The 18,067-nt window shown below is 44.4% G+C and overlaps 1 protein-coding gene across 1 annotated transcript in view; it reads right to left on the reverse strand.

Moving 5' to 3' along the window:
- Positions 1-18,067, reverse strand: part of NCKAP1 (NCK associated protein 1) — a 906,912-nt gene that overhangs the window by 274,213 nt on the left and 614,632 nt on the right. The window contains exon 24 of the mRNA XM_069225777.1: positions 12,566-12,659. Coding sequence (XP_069081878.1) covers positions 12,566-12,659 — 94 coding nt within the window. The remainder of the gene's footprint in view (positions 1-12,565; positions 12,660-18,067) is intronic.

The raw sequence follows: 18,067 nt of genomic DNA on the forward strand, positions 1-18,067 counted from the left end.
GTGTATTATACCACTGTGTGGTAGGGGGCCGAAATGAAGACAGATGATCAGGTTGTGCAGTACCCTCGGCTTATTCTTTTTTGATTGGAGAAGAAGCCCAGGGATGTGTTTTAAGACAGCTCACACCCAGTTACATTAACAAAGTGTGGTTCAAGACCTCTGGGCTGCAGGCAAGATTTTGACAACGCTGCAAAAACAATTAGAGGTGGGGCATCTGAATCATTACACTCCCTTCCAAAAAGAAAGCAATGCTCCCCAAAATATGTAACGATCCCTGTGTATGAGCCTGGGAAGGTCAGGGACTGAAGAGGTTGGGCGATTTTTATGATGGGGATGGCATTGTCACCTTTGAGGAACAGCAGGGAAATTTTGGTGTAAAGCACAAGGATTTTTTTTTAAATACCTTCAAATTCGGGATTTTATTTTTAGGAAAGGGGGGGCCTAGCAAATTTGTTTTAGTAGAAGTGATGGAGCTACTGGTGGACAGGGTGGAATGCTCAATCAGCCAAATATATATCACTCTGAATGTTTTTTCATGCGACGATCAGGAGAAACAGACTGGGAAGTGGGAGGAGAAACTTGGGTTGCTGGATTGCTCCTTTCTTGAGTCTCTCGAATTAGGTCGAACAATTCTATGTTCAGACGCTCTCCAAGCCCAATATAACAAAATTATTTTTGATCTAAATTATACACCTGCAAAAATTGCTAAATGGGAGGGAACGGCTGACATTCGTTGTCCACGGTGTCAATCTCATAAAGTGGATTTAATCCATATGTTTTTTGCCTGTTCAGAACTGTGACTGCTCAAGAGGGAAATTAGCAAATTTCTTGAAAAATCCCTGGACTGTGATATTGTCTTAAACCTGCAATTAGTTCTCTTGGGGGTTCACAATGAGGCGGTTCCAGGGCCACCCGTCTGTTTTTGCTGACATGGCATTGCTCCGTTCATGTATACCCTTGGCCTGGCTTGAATCAGTTCCTCCGTCTTTCTCACAATGGCTCCCACATTTGTTGGCTTTATTTAGCCTAGAAAGGGTACATTTTCAAAAGCAATATCTTAACCTAAAAAGCTATGCATGATGGTGGGTGTTACTTAGGGCAATATACCAATTGACAACAACTCCCCCTCCAGAATATATAGATTTAGGGAACTAACAGCAGGCTTTTATAATGTATGAGAGCTACTCTGTTTGGCTGACTCGACTAGTATTTCCTCTTTTGTACGCGCAGCGGATGGAAGCCCTATGACATTCAGTGGGAGGTGCTTAACAACAGCACGACTTGCACTTTAAGTTCGGTATCATTGGTCAGGTTCTATGGGTGTTTTTTTGTGTAAAGTAGTTGAATCTCAGGCTATTAGTGTATTCCTGTATTGGGTTGGAGTACAATTCTGAATGGTTTTATACAATTCTGTACTTTTAACTTGCACTTTACCGGTTCTCAGCCTGAAGAGAGGTGGGCAGCCCGATGCGACATGGCAGCATCTGCACTTTAAATATTGCATAACTACTCTGTTCACAGGTCTTTTAGAATTTGTAAGATAGAGCTGATTCTTATGTTTTAATGTATTCTCTTCTTGTGTTTTTGCCTTTGCCTTATAACATCAATACAAATATTAAAAAAGAAAACAGTAAGGAGACTGTAACTAGTCCAACTAGTAACACTCCGGGCCCAACACTAGATGGCGGACCTAATGCATAGCATATGAATCTGCAGCACTACATGCCACAAACAGATGTACACTGGGTAAGTGACATTTTCAATTCGATGGCATGTGTAGCTTCAGATACACATGCTATGCATAGACTAAAAAGCAGTCCTTCTCCCAAAACAGCGGTGGTTAGCCTGTAGGAGTTGAAGTAGTTTGAAATAAAGTTTTAAGTACAGCTTGACCAACAATGGCCTGTTGCTTTGAAAGTACATCCACACAGTAATACTTTGTAAATATATGTGGAGTGGACCATGTGGCAGCCTTGAATATGTCTGCCATTGGTATGTTCCCTAGAAATGCCATGGAAGCACCTCTTTTCCTAGTGGAATGTGCTTTAGGGGTAATTAAAAGTTGCCTTTTGCTTCAATGTAACATGTTTGGATGCATTTTACAATCCATCTAGCTAATCCTTGTTTAGAGATAGGATTTCCTTTATGTGGCTGTTGAAAGGCTACAACATGCTGTTAAGTTTTTCTAAACTCTTTTGTTCTATGAACATAGTACAGCAGAGCTCTTTTAAGGTCAAGAGTATGAAGAGCCTTTTCAGCAGTTGAGTCTGGTCGTGGGAAGAAGACTGGCAATTCCACCGTTTGGTTAATGTGAAAAGGAAAAACTAATTTTGGCAAGAATTTTGGATTGATCCTAAGTACTACTTTATGTTTGTGTACTTGGAAGGAAAAATGGTTCCTCCAGAGTGAATGCTTGTATTTCACTAATTCTTCTTAATGAAGTAATTGCAACTAAGAAAGCACCTTTCCAAGTGAGAAACTGATGCTCTAATGGTGGTCCCATTAATCTTGTGAGTACAATATTGAGATTCCATGCAGGAACTGGTAGGGTTTTTGGTGGCATAATACACTCAAGTCCTTCCATAAAGGCTTTTATGACAGGGACTCTGAAGAGAGAAGTTTGTTATGTGGTTTGTAAGTATGCTGATGTAGCAGTAAGATTCATTTTAACAGAGGAGAAAGCTAAATTTGCTTTTTGTAAATGAAGCAGGTAGCATACAATATCTTATATTTATGCTTTAAGTGGGTCTATATTTTTGGGCTGACAGTAGTAAACAAAACGTTTCCACTTGTTAGCATAGCATTGTCTAGTTGTAGGTTTGCGTGCTTGTTTTAGAACTTCCCTACATTCTAATGGAAGGTGTAAATATCCAAATTCTATGACTTCAGGAGCCAAATCGCTAAGTTGAGAACACTGGGATTGGGATGCCTGATTTTTCCTTTGTTCAGTGTTAACAGATCTAGTCTGTTTGGAAGTTTGTGATGTGGTACTACTGACAGATCTAGGAGTGTTGATTACCAATGTTGTTGTGCCCACGTGGGAGCTATGAGTATCATGGTGAGAGAGGTGTGACGCAGTTTGTTGACCAGAAATGGAATTAATGGGAGAGGGGTAAAAGCGTAAGCAAAAATCCCTGACCAGATGATAGAGCATTGCCCTTGGACAGAGGGTGTGGGTGTCTGGATGCGAAGTTCTAGCATTTTGCGTTTTCGCTTGTTGCGAAAAGTTCTATGTCTGGTGCTCCCCACAATTGAAAGTGCTGTTGAAGTACTTGAGAGTGAATTTCCCATTTGTGTATTTGTTGCTGTGTTCTGCTTAGTAGGCCTGCTAGCTGATTGTGATTCTCTGGGATGTGTTCCGCTAGCAAGTAAATGTGATTGTGAATTGCCCATTTCCATATTGTAGAAGGGACAGTTGAGATGAATGTGTTCCTCCTTGTTTCTTCAGATAATATATTGTTGTCATATTGTCTTTTTTTATTAAAACTGTTTTGGAAAGCTTTTATGGCGAGAAACACAGCTAACAATTATGAATGGTTTATGTGATAAGTTAACTGCGTTGAATACCATTCCCCTTGTATGCTACGGTTGCTGAGGTGAGCTCCCCAACCTGTTCTTGATGTGTCTGTCATTGTGATCTGAGGCACAGTGTCCTGAAATGACCGCCCCTTTATTAAATTGTTGTGATTCCACCATTGAAGAGATTTGTGAGTTTGACGGTCTAACAACATTAGATCCTGCCATTGACCCTGTGCTTAAGACCATTGTTGTGAGAGACACTGTTGTAGTGTTCTCATGTTTAATCTTGCATGCAGTACTATTGCTATGCATGATGCCATCAATACCAATAGTTTCATGATAAATCTTACAGAGTAACGTTGATTGGGCTGTATCTGTGATATAAGGTTTTGAAAAGCCTGTATCCTTTGTGAATTTGGATAGGCTACGGCTTTTTGGGTATTGAGAATAGCACCTAGGTAAGGTTGAACCTGTGCTCTTTGAAGATTAGATTTTTGGTAATTGATTGTGAACCCTAATGTGTGTAGGGATTCTACTGTGTATTGAGTGTGTTCCTGGCACTGTATAATGTTGCTTGATTTGATTAGCCAATCGTCTAGATAAGGAAAGACATGTATGTGTTGTCTTCTAAGGTGAGCTGCTACTACAGCTAGACATTTTGTGAAAACCCTTGGAGCTGTTGTTATGCCGAAGGGAAGAACCTTGAATTGGTAGTGCTTTCCTGCTATTACAAACCTTAGGTATTTTTGATGAGCTGGATGTATGGGGATATGAAAGTAGGTTTCTTTGAGATCTAAGGCAGTCATGTAATCTTGTTTTTGCAGTAGGGGAATAACGTTCTGCAGAGTTACCATGTGAAAATGTCCTGACCAGAATGGGTCTGAGAGTACCATCCTTTTTTGGTATGAGGAAATATAGTGAATATACTCCGGTTCCCTGTTGAGATTTTGAGACTGATTCTATTGCTTCTTTTAGCAATAAAGATTGCACTTCTTGCTGTAACAGAACATTGTGTTCTGGGGACAGTCTGAGAGCGAGGAGGAATGTTTGGAGGAGTAGAAATGAGTTCTAGGCAGTAACCATTGCTGATAATTGAAAGCACCCAGTGGTCTGTGGTGATGTTTTGCCATTGAGAGTGGAACTGCTGAAGTCTGCCCCCCACAGGAGATGTGTGGGGTTGTGGTAGGTTGAGGATGTCATTGTTTTGTGGGAGTGGTGACACTCGTTGAGGTTTTAAATTTGCCTCTGGCTTTGAAATGTTGACCTCTGAAAGAGGCTCTAAATTATCCTCTTTGATAGTACTGCTGGCTTTGTTTAGACTGTGAGGTGGAAGCCTCTGTAGACTGGGGCATGAAACCTCTAAACTGCTGTTTACGAAAGGAACCTCTGTAAGGTGTAGTGTACAGGGCTCCCATGACTTTTGCAGTGTCAGAGTCCTTCCTGAGTTTCTCAATACTTGTGTCAACCTCAGGTCGAAATAGATGCTCTCTATCAAAGAGCATATTGAGCACTGCCTGTTGGATTTCTTGATTTAACCCTGAAGATCTTAACCATGCATGGCTACGGATCGTTATGCTAGTGTTTATGCTTCTAGCTGCGGGATCGGCTGTGTCAAGAGCAGATCTTATTTTATTATTGGTGATTGCTTGTCCCTCCTCAACAATTTGCTGTGCTCTCTTTTGATGTTCTTTTGGTAAGTATTGCAAGAATTCCTGCATTTCATCCCAGTGTGCCCTGTCATACCTTGTTAACAGGGCTTGGGAATTGGCAATACGCCGTTGGTTAGCTGCTTGTGTAGCTACCCTTTTACCAGCTACATGACACTTTCTCCTTTCCTTGTCAGGGGGAGGGGTATCCCATGAAGATTGGCTATTGGCCCTTTTCCTTGCAGTGCAACAGAATCTGGTGGTACCTGTTGTGTGATATAATCTGGGTCTGTTGGCACAGCCTTGTATTTTTTGTCTATTCTGAGGGGTTAAAACCCTAGCCTTAACAGGTTCTTCAAATATGTCATCTGCATGTCTAAGCATGCCAGGCAGCATTGGCAGGCGTTGGTAGCGCGAGTGGGTGGAGGACAATGTGTTGAAAAGAAAATCCTCCTCCAAAAGCTCAGAATGCATCTGAACTCCAAGCTGCTTTCAAAATGACCTGTGTATAAGCCGTACTATCCTCTGAAGGTTTGGATGGATAGAGATCTGGGTCATTTAGCGGTATGGGATCTGGGTCATACAAGTCACAGGGGTCAACTGTATCTCCATGTGAATATGTATGAGAATGTGTTGGTGAGGGCAATGGTGGTGGGGTAGTAGGTGGTGGAAAGAAAGAAAGTTGTGGCGAATGTGGTGGAGAAATCTGTAAAGGTGATGATTTCTCCTTCCTTTCAAATATCTTTGCAGGTGGTAGAGCAGTGACAAGAGTCTCTTGAAATGCCAGCTTTCTCTTGGTTTGTAGAGGAGGTGAAGCAATGATTTTCCTTGTCTCCCTTTGGATATGTATCCTTCTTTGTTTGGTGTCCATGATTTCAAGGATTGGCTGAATACCAGAGTCCTCAGAAAGATATTCTGATGTTCTAACTCTTTTAGAGGATTGATCATCAATTGTCTTTGAGCTGTGTTTTAATCGGCTCGAAAGTCCTTGTTCCTCTGTACAAAAAAATAATTTTCGGGTCTGTAGTGGTGGTTAATTTTTTGGGTGCCGAATATACAGCCTGTGGTTTCAGCTTTGAAGCTGGATGTCGAATTTTAGACTACAAAGAGTGTGGACGTTGGCTCGGCTCAGATGCAGAGCTTTTAATAGACTTGCTCGACTCCGGTATCGAAACAGGCATGGCCTTTTTCGGCACCGAACCTAAAGGTCAGTCGCAGACAATTGTCTTTCGGGTAGAACCATGGCTCTCTGGCAGTGGTGTACCCAAGGCTTTAATAGGTCTCTTGGAAGTGGGCGTAGGGGCAGGTGTACTCGCATGCTGAGCCGGAGTGATCGGTTGGCTGTCTTCATCTGAGTCTGCTTCGGAGTCGGTGTCCTGAATCGAAACAGCCGTCTGTGCCTGCTCTTCTTCTAAGATGTCAGTGAACTCTGTATGGTTCAACACCATTTCGAGTCTCCTTGTTCTTCGGGCACGCAGTGTCTATTTCGACCGGAAAGACCGACAGGCTTCACAGTCTTCTTCTCAATGTTCGGGAGAGAGACAGAGATTACATAACACGTGTTGATCGGTTTAAGGGAATTTCGTGTGGCATTGAGGACAGAATCGGATTGGAGGCCGATCCATCAGGCTATGGCGTGGTAGGCCTGAAGAGGCCAGAGTTGGGCGCGAGTGCCCAAAAGGGTGTTTTCTGGTTTCCGACGGTACTATCGGCTCAATTTCAGATGGAAACGCGATCGAAACAATACAGACGGTAGAATAAAGTTAGTATAAAGTTTCCGAATCGAAAGTATTGGAGCGAGAGGAAACATGTCCAAACCAGACAGCGGAAAGAAAACAATCTAACAAAGGAGTCAATGCCCATGTGCACTATGACCAAGAGGAGGACTTGCTCAATCCCGTGACTCCAGAAAATACTTCTTCGAAGAAAAACAACTTTTAACACTCCAGGCCCAACAGTAGAAGGCAGACCTAATGCATAGCATGTGTATCTGCAGCTACACATGCCATCAAACATATTATTCCTAGTGACAGTACGGTGGGCCTATTTTTGTGTTTCACTCTCCTTGTCACAATTTTGGTTCTAGTGTGTTTCATCATCCTAGTAATTGCAATACATGCCATTTTATCTAAGATGCAGTTACTTAAATAAACCTTATTGAACTATACTCTGCTTCTGTTTGTCTCTACCTGTGTGAGACTAATGTGACAGAGAAAGGGATGAGATCTGATCGACCACGATTCCCCTGAGGAGTCATCTCTGTCATGCGCCCGGGTGCTACAATCATCCCCGTTCCCGTGTGGAGATGGGGCACTGCTAGTTAGCCGGAAAACACGAATTGGGCTGACAGGTGTCACATAGTGTAGGACTGTACTCACTACCATACAATTCTGGTGATTCTGCCACCCAAATCCAGTAGTCTCATTAGGATAATGAGAACCTACGCGACAGTCCAAAGGGGTCAAATGGAGCTGAGGATGGATGTGCTGGTGTTAAGTCGACTGAGGGCCCCTGCAGCTCCTTTGGTGGGGCCCAGGGCACACCAGAGTAAGTCTAACGAATCCTTAATTGCTTGTACTCAAATTTAAGAACTTATGAGGTTTAAAACTTTTCAGTGGGGGGAAGGATGGGGATCTTCTTCACTACGTAGACTACTGATCTGATTCAAGCAATGGTTGAGGTACTCTCAGTTAGGGAAGACAGTGGTATTCGTCTATATTGTGAAACAGCCCTCAACCCAAGACTCAATGCTTTGAATGTCTTAATGTGAGGAGTGAAGACATAAGGTTTGCATGTGACCCCAATCACAATGTGAGAAAAGTGTGAAAACAGGTAAGATCATAGTCTCTGTGAGGAGAAATTAAAAGGTTTATGATGCCGACTACAGTCAAGGGGAGGAAATTACCAATACAGTAGAAGCAGGATACAACCAGTTACCACCAGTATGGTCCTGTTTTCCACATTACTCATTATCGTGCAAATGGAGATGAGAAGAGTTATCTTTGTCGCTCTGAAAAGATACTACAGAGAAAGAGGACCTAGGATGTTATAAGATCTCAAGAGTTCTCTATAATTTTGTAGGGTTAAGAACTATGCTATTCGACCCCTTGTAAGAAGTGTCACAGGAACTTCTAGAAAAATGGCTGAATGAAGCACAGTGACTGATGGTTGTGGGGAGGGGGGGAATCTCTGACAACCAAGGAAAAAAAGCAAAAAGAGACTGACATGCTTCTCTTACAGCAAGAAGGGGAAAACTTATAGAGATGAAAGACCATGTCTTCAGAAAATCTCGTAAGAAAGAATATAAGCTTAAGAAGAGTTTTGTTCTAATGCTTGAACCCAGAGGAAATGAAAACCTTTTGTCACAACTACTTGCAAAAAATGAACCGGTCTGTTGTATAGGACTGTCTTCACATCAAAGTGAAATAGGAAATGTAGTAATAACTACTCATTTGAAATTGCATTTCCCCACTGAATCACTCTTGCTGGGACTTGCCTGGCGTACATCAATGTACCTACAACATTACTAATTTAGTTTGCCTGTTATCTGTGTGGAAGTGAAGGAAAACTGTATGTTGTGCCAGTACGGGACAAATATACCCCCAGGAAGCACCACCGCCAATTTTGTATTCATTACTTACAATCAATCATCTTTTTGACCCACAGATATTATTGGGACTCCTTTACCAGAGGCTGTCAGTGTGTTCTGTCAATCATTGATTATACTCCCCACTTTCCTCATGTACCCTCTTACATTTTACTTTGTCATTTTCCAGTATTAATCCAGATATCTCTGTCTTTTCCCAAGGTGGGGTTTGTGAAGGAACTGCTAACAGATCTGAACACACTATGTGACTAAACCTGGGGAACATGTCATCCACTACATAATTAGGGCACTACCTACTATGGTGTACCATACTTAAACCAATGAACTAGCTGCATGGGTTACTAAAATACTGAGATATAGTATAGAAAGGCTGGTGATAAGCAAAGGAAAACACTCAAGAGAACTTGCTTCCCTAGATCTCCAGTCTTCAGTATGAGCCAGAGGCGTCCTCAACATATATAGGAAAGGAGGGAATCCCAGTTGTTTCTAAGAGTCAGTATTTTCCACTGTGCAGTCTAAAAAGCAGAGAATTTATGAAGACTGATTTTTATCCAGTTCAACAAAAAAACAAAAACACACACTTCAATCACGGGGCTCGGCTGCAGTTGTTCATAGTGGGAGAATCAAGGAATGATCCTCCCACTTAGCAATGTAAAAGGGGCTAACCTAGGGAGGTTGTTTTGTTTTGTTAAAAATGAACTTTTCATGAAAAACCTTTTTTTTTTTTAAATTAACCCAACTGTATACATGATCAGTAATAAAGTACAAAATCGTATTGCTCTAATCAATGTCCCACGAAAAGATCATATGAATAATAGAAGAAAACAGAACAGAAGCCAGGTGTATAGTATGAATGAGAAAATGATTATGATGGAGCAAAAGGTGAACTGGAGTTAACGGGGGGCCATGAAAAGGTGGTTGCACCGGCATGGGCAGTGCAGGGGCCCCCATGGACAGCCCCGTCGCTGCATTGTAGACAATGAAAAGCAAAACAGGTGCAGTTGCACCCTATGCACAGCAACACTGCTGCCAGTTCAATTATGAGCCGGCGTCAATGTTGGGGGCTGTTCCCCGCTGGGCCAGCGGGTGGAAACACTGTTTATCCTTGAAGTGCTCTAACTCTGAGCCCAACTTGTCTCCGAAGAGACAGGAGCCATCAAAGGGCATGTCCATAAGCGATGCTTGGACATCCCTGGAAAAGTCAGTTGTTCTCAGCCCGATGCGGCGCACATCAATTTGTTAACTTCGCTGCATCTCTCCCATCAAACATAGCTTGGGAGAGTATGGCCTGGGTGTTCCCCAGGACCATAGATAGCACCTGTGCAACCTAATCCCACAGTGCCTGGGAATAACGGCCCAGAAGGCAAGCAGTGTTACTGGACCGCAGTGCCAGGCTGGTGGAAGTAAACATTTTCTTTCCTAAGGTGTCTAGTCTCTTGGATTCTCTATCCAGTGGAGTGGTAGGGAATGCACCAGGATTAACAAGGGAGATGGAGGCTTGTGTTGTGTGAGGAATGTGGGGAGACCCATGGGGAAGGCCGATGGCAGCGGGCAATCGCCCTGTTCACAGGACATCTGTGAAGGCTTCATTAAATGGGAGAAACAGTTCCGAGGGAGTCACTCCTGGCTGAAGCATCTTTGTCAAGACATTAGTCTTGACTGCCATTGAGGGTAGGCTAAGGTCCAGGAACCCAGCCCATCCTTCCCAACACCATAGAGAAGGAGGATCCCTCTTCCATAGCCACGGTAAAAGGAGAGACCTTGCCAGTGTCTGGAAAAGCGTCCAGGCCACTGGCTTCTGTGGATTCCTCACACTAGTCCATGTTGGTTCTAATGGGCTGGCCTGGAAGGCATGGCTTCAGTTGGCGCCTGAATTGGTGGACGTTGCCCCACTGGCTCTGTGTTGGAGTAGGGATGATAATTTGGATGGTGCTGGTGAATCCAGGAGCACTGGCACAAGCGCCAGTGAAGGCTGAGGTGGCATGACCTGCGTAAGTCCAGATCCAGCTGTGGATCCAAGTGGCCTGACTGGAGCTGGGGGTGCAACTGCTGGCAGAGAGCCAGATGGAGCCCCTCCCGAACCGACGAGGCCTAAATGTGAGGTGCATGGCCTCATAGAAATTGTGAAATTGGGCGCGCGCCGCTCAGGCTCCCAAAAACTCAAGAAGGGGCAGAGTCGGCCAAGGTGCAGACTGAACTGTGTAGTCAGGCCTCAATAGACGCGGCGAAGTCGAAGTTTTACTCTTTTTTCTCTAGTGGAACTTACCTGAAGTTGACAGTGTGTGCCAAGGATCTTGGGCTCCGCAACTGATCCAGGACCATCCTCTTGACCGGGATCGAGACAGTTGCAGCATTGTACATCAAGCAGCAAGGAGCATGCTGCTGCAGTCAGCACAGGTCTTAATGTCATGGTTGCATTTGAGAAACCATAGGCAAACAAGGTGTGGGTCCGTCACTGACATCAGTCAGTGACACGCGCTGCAGGGTTTGAAGTCGGTCTTCCTAACTGGCATCCTGCCATCGCAGGAGAATAGTCGCAAAAGTTGAAAAATGTCATCCAAAAATTGGCTGGGGGTAGCTCTCGCCAGATCTGCACTGACTGGCGTGGAAAGAACTGCCGTCAGCATGGTAGGGTGGTGCCTATATAGGCACTGCGCATGTCACTTTCGGAAGTGGCATGCATGGATGATGCCAACAACAGCAAGGAGAGCCAAACGAAGCCACCTACCGGGTCACAGTGGTACTTCTCATGAGAAATCTGGATCCAATGCTATGACTAGGGCTAATTCTAAGGTAAGGAATCTGCGACCAGAAGTCTCTATCAGATTTTGTGTTTAGAAGTAACTATCAGAAGAGCAAGTTACTTGCCTTCGGCAATACTCTTTCTGATGGATACTATGCAACCACAGATTCCTCACTGCCCTCCCATCCCCCATTATGTGGAATGGCAATTTTTTGCCATCTAAAAAGGTACCAAATCAGAGAACTGCATACTAATACTGCCAACTGTTTTGTGCTCTATATCCTAGGGTGCAGAAAGAGTAAAGCAAGAAACTGACATCGGCACACAAGGGTGGTGGAGGGGTGTGTGGAGGTGTGTAGGTGTATGGATGTGTGTAGGTGTATGGAGGTGTGTGGAGGTTTGGAGGTGTGTGTGTGGAGGTGTGTGTGTGGAGGTGTGTGTGTGTAGGTGTGTGTGTCCTAGGCAGGAGAGATTACAACAGAGGGAATTTGTAGCACCCACTAGAGATTATAACCAGGTGTATCACCCTATATTCGCTAACTAAACTGCACTGTGTGGTATTTATTTCAACAGAATAACAGTATTTTCTCTTACATAAAGATGAGACCTGTATTGGATATTTCGTTATTGTGTCTGCTGGTTCACTGTTGAGTGTTGATATCTTTCCTTCCATACTGTTTCCCAGAGAAGCCTGTGATTGCTGGCCAGCGCTACCTCGAGTGACAGATGAGACAAGGGTAGTATTTGGTCCCAGGTGCACAGCCATATTAGGATGGGCCCGAGAACACCATTGGCAAACCACTACCACAGTTTGGCCCAGCAGACCCACGCAGCTCCCTGAATGGGGTTTGACAAACACACAAACTTATACAAAACCAGTAAATCATGAAAGGGCATTCTATTTTACTAAAAGGTAGGCTCTATGATAAATCAGAAGGCAATAAATGAGAAAAGTTGCAAATATTTTTATAAAGCATAAGGGTTATGCTTGTTAAAAGGCAGCACAAAAGCAAATATCACCAAATTAAAAATAAATAGCAATATACTCACATGTTAATTTTTTAAAAAGTGCCACCATCTGCTCAGGTTTATCAAAGCTGGTCCTCATTTGCATGAGCACTTCCACATTTTCCACCACAAGTTTCTAAAACAGAAGAACATTTCAAGTTGACTAGACAAAAACTACAGGGAAATGGGCAACAGCATATGCAATATATTGAAAATGTCACTTACCCAGTGTACATCTGTTCGTGGCATCAGTCGCAGTAGATTCGCATGTTCTGCAATAGCTCGCCATCTGGTGTTGGGCCGGAGTGTTACAAGTTGTTTTTCTTCGAAGAAGTCTTTCGAGTCACGGGACCGAGTGACTCCTCCTTTTGTCTCCATTGCGCATGGGCGTCGACTCCATCCTCGATTGTTTTTCCCCGCAGAGGGTGAGGTAGGAGTTGAATTGTAGTAATAGTGCCCATGCAATGGAGTGACTAAGTATGCACTTATTTAAGGTTGAGATGATACATATATAAATAATTGAAGGTAACTTCCAAACTGCTACAGGCTCCCGGGGAGGCGGGTGGGCACATGCGAATCTACTGCGACTGATGCCACGAACAGATGTACACTGGGTAAGTGACATTTTCAGTTCGATGGCATCTGTCGCTGTAGATACGCATGTTCTGCAATAGACTAGTAAGCAGTTATTTCCCCAAAAGCGGTGGATCAGCCTGTAGGAGTGGAAGTAGTCTGAAATAATGTCCTTAATACAGCTTGACCTACTGTGGCTTGTTGTGCGGATAACACGTCTACACAGTAGTGCTTGGTGAATGTGTGAGGCGTAGACCATGTGGCTGCCTTACATATTTCTTGCATTGGGATGTTTCCTAGAAAGGCCATGGTAGCACCTTTCTTTCTGGTTGAGTGTGCCCTTGGTGTAATGGGCAGCTGTCGTTTAGCTTTAAGGTAGCAGATTTGGATGCATTTAACTATCCATCTGGCTATACCTTGTTTTGAAATTGGGTTTCCTGCATGAGGTTTTTGAAATGCAATAAAGAGTTGTTTAGTCTTTCTGATGTTCTTTGTTCTGTCAATGTAATACATTAATGCTCTTTTGACATGTAATGTATGTAGTGCCCTTTCAGCTACGGTATCTGGCTGTGGAAAGAACACCGGAAGTTCCACTGTTTGATTTAGATGGAACGGTGAAATAACCTTTGGCAAAAATTTAGGATTGGTCCTTAGGACGACTTTATTTTTGTGTAGTTGTATAAAAGGTTCCTGTATAGTAAACGCCTGAATCTCGCTTACTCTTCTCAGGGAAGTAATGGCGATGAGAAATGCCACCTTCCAGGTTAGGAACTGTATGTCGCAGGAGTGCATGGGTTCAAAAGGTGGACCCATAAGTCTAGTTAGGACAACATTTAGGTTCCATGAAGGAACAGGTAGTGTTCTTGGTGGTATAATTCTCCTAAGGCCCTCCATGAATGCTTTAATGACTGGTATTTTATATAGGGAAGTTGAATAGGTAGTCTGCAGGTATGCAGATATTGCTGCAAGGTGAATCTTAATGGAAGAGAAAGCTAGGTTAGATTTTTGTAAGTGAAGCAAGTAACCCACTACATGTTCTGGAGTTGTGTGTAATGGTTGTATTTGATTAATATGGCAGTAGCAAACAAACCTCTTCCATTTACTTGCATAGCAGTGCCTGGTGGATGGCCTTCTTGCTTGTTTTATGACTTCCATACATTCTTGGGTAAGTTGTAAGTGCCCGAATTCTAGGATTTCAGGAGCCAGATTGCTAGATTCAGCGATGCTGGATCTGGGTGTCTGATCCTTTGGTTGTGCTGTGTCAACAGATCTGGCCTGTTGGGCAATTTGATGCAGGGTACCACTGATAGGTCTAGCAGCGTTGTGTACCAGGGTTGCCTTGCCCAAGTTGGTGCTATCAATATGAGTTTGAGTTTGCTTTGAGTGAGTTTGTTTACCAGGTAAGGAAGGAGAGGGAGAGGAGGAAAAGCGTAAGCAAATATCCCTGACCAGTTCATCCATAGGGCATTGCCTTGGGATTGTTTGTGTGGGTATCTGGATGCGAAGTTTTGGCATTTTGCGTTCTCCCTTGTCGCAAACAAGTCTATCTGAGGTGTTCCCCAGAGTTTGAAATAAGTGTTCAGTATTTGGGGGTGAATTTCCCATTCGTGGACCTGTTGGTGATCTCGAGAGAGATTGTCTGCGAGTTGATTTTGTATCCCTGGTATAAACTGTGCAATTAGGCGAATTTGGTTGTGAATTGCCCAATGCCAAATTTTTTGTGCTAACATGCTTAACTGCGTGGAGTGCGTCCCTCCCTGCTTGTTTAGATAATACATTGTTGTCATGTTGTCTGTTTTGACGAGAATGTATTCGTGAACTATTATTGGTTGGAAAGCTTTTAGTGCTTGAAAAACTGCAAGAAGTTCTAGGTGATTGATATGCAGTTTTGTTTGATGTACGTTCCATTGTCCTTGTATGCTGTGTTGATGGAGGTGTGCTCCCCACCCTGTCATGGAAGCATCTGTTGTTATTACGTATTGTGGCACTGGGTCTTGGAAAGGCCGCCCCTTGTTTAAATTTATGTTGTTCCACCACAGAAGCGAGAGGTAAGTTTGGCGGTCTATTAACACCAGATCTAGAAGGTGACCCTGTGCTTGAGACCACTGTGATGCTAGGCATTGTTGTAAGGGCCTCATGTGCAGTCTTGCGTTTGGGACAATGGCTATGCATGATGACATCATGCCTAGGAGTTGTAATACCATCTTTGCTTGTATCTTTTGTGTTGGATACATGCGTTGTATGATGGTGTTGAAATTTTGAATTCTTTGTGGACTTGGAGTGGCTACTCCTTTTGATGTGTCTATTATGGCTCCCAGGTATTGTTGTACCTTGCGTGGCAGAATTTTGGATTTTGTGAAATTGACGGTGAACCCTAGTTTGAAGAGGGTTTGTATGATATGATTTGTGTGATTTGAGCACTCTATTAACGAATGGGCCTTGATTAGCCAGTCGTCTAGATATGGGAACACATGTATTTGCTGCCTTCTGATGTGTGCAGCGACTACCGCTAGACATTTGGGAAAGACTCTTGGTGCGGTTGTTAATCCGAAAGGCAGTACCTTGAATTGGTAATGTATTCCTTTGAATACAAACCTTAGGTATTTCCTGTGCGATGGGTGAATTGGTATATGGAAATAAGCATCCTTGAGGTCTAAAGTTGCCATGTAGTCGTGCAGCTTTAGCAATGGCAATACTTCTTGTAGTGTGACCATGTGGAAGTGGTCTGATTTGATGAAAGTGTTGACTACTCTGAGGTCTAGGATTGGTCTCAGTGTTTTGTCCTTCTTTGGTATCAGAAAGTACAGTGAGTAAACTCCTGTGTTTATTTGTGTGTTTGGCACTAATTCGATTGCATTCTTTTGCAATAGTGCCTGCACTTCTATCTGTAGGAGATTGGAATGGTGTGTTGTTAAATTTTGTGCTTTTGGTGGTATGTTTGGAGGGAACTGTAGAAATTCTATGCAGTAACCATGTTGGATAATTGCTAGAACCCAAGTGTCTGTAGTGATTTTCTCCCATGCTCTGTAATAATGACCTATTCGTCCCCCCACTGGTGTTGTGTGGAGGGGGTGAGTGACATGTGAGTCACTGTTTAGTAGTAGGGGTTTTGGGGCTTTGGAATCTTCCTCTATTTCTAGGGAATTGCCCTCCTCTATATTGTCCCCGAAAACCTCCTCTATACTGTCCTTGGTAACTGGACGGTGTGGCTTGTGAGGTGCTGGCTTGTGTGCTTTGACCTCGAAACCCCCCTCGAAAGGGCGTTTTACGGAATGAGCTGTAATTCCCTCTGCTCTGCGGGGAGTAGAGTGCGCCCATGGCTTTGGCAGTGTCCGTATCTTTTTTGAGTTTCTCAATCGCTGTGTCCACTTCTGGACCGAACAGTTCTTTTTCATTAAAAGGCATATTGAGAACTGCTTGTTGAATCTCTGGTTTAAATCCAGACGTTCGGAGCCATGCATGCCTTCTGATAGTTACAGATGTATTAATTGTCCGTGCAGCTGTATCTGCAGCGTCCATGGAGGAGCGGATCTGGTTGTTGGAGATGGCTTGTCCCTCCTCAACCACTTGTTTTGCCCTATTTTGGAAGTCTTTGGGCAGATGTTCAATGAGATGTTGCATCTCGTCCCAGTGGGCTCTGTCATAGCGCGCAAGTAGTGCCTGGGAGTTCGCGATGCGCCACTGGTTTGCAGCTTGTGCTGCGACTCTTTTACCAGCTGCATCAAACTTGCGGCTTTCTTTATCTGGGGGTGGTGCATCTCCAGATGTGTGAGAGTTGGCCCTTTTCCTAGCTGCTCCTACAACAACAGAGTCTGGTGGCAGCTGTGTTGTGATGAAAGCCGGGTCTGTAGGAGGCGGCTTATACTTTTTTTCCACCCTTGGTGTGATTGCCCTACTTTTGACCGGGTCCTTAAATATGTCTTTTGCGTGCCGGAGCATACCAGGGAGCATAGGCAGGCTTTGGTAGGAGCTGTGGGTGGAGGAGAGTGTGTTGAACAAGAAATCATCCTCGACCTGTTCTGAGTGGAGGCTTACGTTGTGAAATTGTGCTGCTCTAGCCACCACCTGAGAGTACGCGGTGCTGTCTTCTGGTGGAGATGGTTTTGTAGGGTATGCCTCTGGGCTGTTATCTGACACTGGGGCGTCGTATAGGTCCCATGCGTCCTGGTCTTGGTCACCCTGGCTCATGGTGGTGTGAGCTGGGGAGTGTGATGGCGTTTGTGCTGGTGAAACGTTAATCACGGGCGGAGGAGAGGGTGGTGGTGTAACTCTTTTCACCACTTTTGGTTGTGGTGCTTGTTCCGTCTGGAACTCCAACCTTCTCTTTCTCCTAATGGGGGGAAGGGTGCTTATTTTTCCTGTCCCCTGCTGAATGAAGATACGCTTTTGCGTATGGTCCGCATCAGTTGCTTGTAGCTCTTCCTCAAACCTATGCTTCTGCATTTGGGAGGTTAGCGAGTGCTCTTCTGTATAAGAGCCTGAAGCTGGGTCGCTTGCAGTTTGTTTCGGCGTCGAAACTTTGTCTGCGTGTTTTTTCGGCTCCGAGCTGACTTTTTTCCTTTTCGGGGCCGAAACCTCTCGGCGTCGATCTGTTTCGGTGCCGCTGTCTCGGCGTCGAGCCGTGTCCACACCGGCATCTCGGTGTCGAGGCTTGTCTCCAGCACTTTCTCGGTCCCGAGAAGGCTGCGTGCCGGTGTCTCGACCGGAGTCGGACGATCTCGGCACTGTTTGGGCCTTTTTCGGTGCCGACGGTCGGTCACCGATTTTATGGGTTGAGCCATGGCCTGGTGGCAGTGGCGTCCCCTGGGCCTTGTAAATGTTTCTTTGTGTGGTTTTCGACGTCTTACTCACGGTTTGTGTATCGTCGAATCCTTCGGAGTCTGAGTCTTGGATCGAGAAGGTACCTTCCTCTTCCTGTTCCTCGAACTCCCGTCGGGCTGTCGGTGCGGACGCCATTTGAAGTCTTCTGGC

The sequence above is a fragment of the Pleurodeles waltl genome, chromosome 3_1 (assembly GCF_031143425.1).
Source record: "Pleurodeles waltl isolate 20211129_DDA chromosome 3_1, aPleWal1.hap1.20221129, whole genome shotgun sequence".
NCBI classification, from domain to species: Eukaryota; Metazoa; Chordata; class Amphibia; order Caudata; family Salamandridae; genus Pleurodeles; species Pleurodeles waltl.